A 2,221-nucleotide genomic window follows, 5' to 3' on the forward strand; every position below is an offset into this window, starting at 1 on the left:
GCCCAAGTTGGGTAATAATATGGAAAATATTTGTGAGGGCCCAAAATAATTTATGGGACTTGCACAGGTATTTTTGGTGAGTAGTGAAATTAGGACATGAAAAATTGCACCTCAACACAAAGTCATATGTAACATGGTGTTAATGTTTTATAGTGAATCCCTCAAGTGCAATATTTATGAGATTATTGACAAAATTTGTGACCGTATGCAATATGCATCAAAAGAAAATGAATAGTTTTGGTTTGAAGATATGGCCCAGTTATCGAAGAGCCCATTTGTATCTATTCTCTCACATCCTGGTGACTTGATTTTATAATTTGTATTTGTTGGGTGAGTTTGAGCTTTAAACATTCATGAATGCTCGAACAATTTTTTATTTTTATTTTTTTGAAAACGAACTCAACTTTCATTCATTGAAAATATAAGTAGTTATAGTACAGTGCTTTCGAAGCTGGGGGAGAGTCCTCCATCCAGAACACATCCTTATCATACCTAGCCAAAGAGTGAGCCACATAATTACAAAATAATATCCTCAATAATATGGGCTAACATTCACCCTGCAAATTCCATGAGCAAGACGTTGAATATCCTCAATAATATGGCCTAATTGAGACTGGTTTACACCAGTGGAAGAGATGGATTTCATGACATTGGCGTTATCCCCCTTAATAACCAGTTCTAAAAAACCTACATCAATAGCAAACTCCAAACCTAGTCTTCTGGCTAAAATCTTAGCCTCTTCACTATCTTCCACCGTTGGGCCTTTAGCCGACATAGCCGCCATCACCTCTCCCTTCTCATTTCGAATCATTGCACCAACTCTGAAACTGTTCGAGTCCGAAAAAATTGCAGCATCAAAGTTCAACTTGAAAACTGATGCAGGAGGAGGATGCCATCCATTTACATTTACACTCGTATTCATCATTGGAAGTATCAGCTGATCTTATGCTTGATGAAATTCTTCCAAATATTCCCTTGATCTTTTATTTAGCGAACCCGATTCCTTTAATTTCCCCCCCATGTATCACAGTATTCCTCTGGTTCCAAATAAACCATGCTTGAACTAAAAATCATTCAAACTTAGCTGTAGGCAATCTGCTCGGCAAGTCCTTAAATAACCGAATCACATCTGCTTGGCCTTGAATGCATTTATGCAACTTGAAAGAGCTACCAGCCCAGGCATCTTGCGCTACACCACATTCCCATAAAACATGGAGCCCAGACTCAGGAGCCTTTTTGCAGATTTCATAAACCATCCTCAATTATAAAAATGATCAGCTCTAGGCTTGGGCTTAAAGCTTATTATGATGCGGTCCAAAGAATTCAAATTTAGGTCTATTCTAAACAAAAATTTCTTAGAACTGGGCTTCATGGTGCTTAATGCAAAACACCAAAAAATGTGCCTATTCAAATTGAAAATTTGGTTCAGAAGGTAGCCCAAATAAGTTAACCCAGCTGAGTCAACCATTAGGATGGTCACTTCATTGCTTTCATGGGGCTAATGCACTCTAACTCTAATGCAGTTCTTTATGAGAAAATTGGGCTTCAATTAAAAAGCCAGTTGGGCTCTTAAATAAAAATAAGTGATCGACTTAAACCTGATTGAGTTTGAGATGCGGTCCAAAAGATTCAAATTGAAAATTTGGTTCAGAAGGTAGCCCAAATAAGTTAACCCACCTGAGTCAACCATTAGGATGGTCACTTCATTGCTTTCATGGGGCTAATGCACTCTAACTCTAATGCAGTTCTTTATGAGAAAATTGGGCTTCAATTAAAAAGCCAGTTGGTCTCTTAAATAAAAATAAATGATCGACTTAAACCTGATTGAGTTTGAGATGCGGTCCAAAAGATTCAAAACTGGCCTTATTTCTTATTCCAATCAGAAGGTATTTGAAATATGGGCTAATACAAAAATACAAATAGAGTTTAGCTTGAGTCCAGTGTACTGAAGCACCAGAAAAAAATCTTTGTCTATAATATAAAACAAACACGTGTCTAACTCAATTCTAGATCCTTGAGAGATTTTTTTATAACTGTTAATAATTGTTTATTGATAAACAAGTTTATCGGTAAGACATCATAGACTACGAAAAATGACTATTGAAAATTGAACTTTACCATTGTAATCATAATATAGTTTAACAGTTGTTTTCAAGAAAATAGTTTAACATTTAGATTTTAAAATTTTGTTAAAATATTTATGAATTACACCAACAGCTTG

At 35.7% G+C, this 2,221-nt stretch overlaps 1 protein-coding gene across 1 annotated transcript; it reads right to left on the reverse strand.

The window, feature by feature from the left end:
* Positions 1-532: 532 nt before the first annotated feature.
* Positions 533-922, reverse strand: LOC142609190 (uncharacterized). The gene has a single exon (XM_075780802.1). It carries the CDS (start codon positions 920-922, stop codon positions 533-535), a length of 390 nt encoding a protein of 129 aa, XP_075636917.1.
* Between the last annotated feature and the right edge of the window lie 1,299 nt (positions 923-2,221).

This window comes from Castanea sativa, chromosome 9 (assembly GCF_040712315.1).
Source record: "Castanea sativa cultivar Marrone di Chiusa Pesio chromosome 9, ASM4071231v1".
Lineage (NCBI taxonomy): Eukaryota > Viridiplantae > Streptophyta > Magnoliopsida > Fagales > Fagaceae > Castanea > Castanea sativa.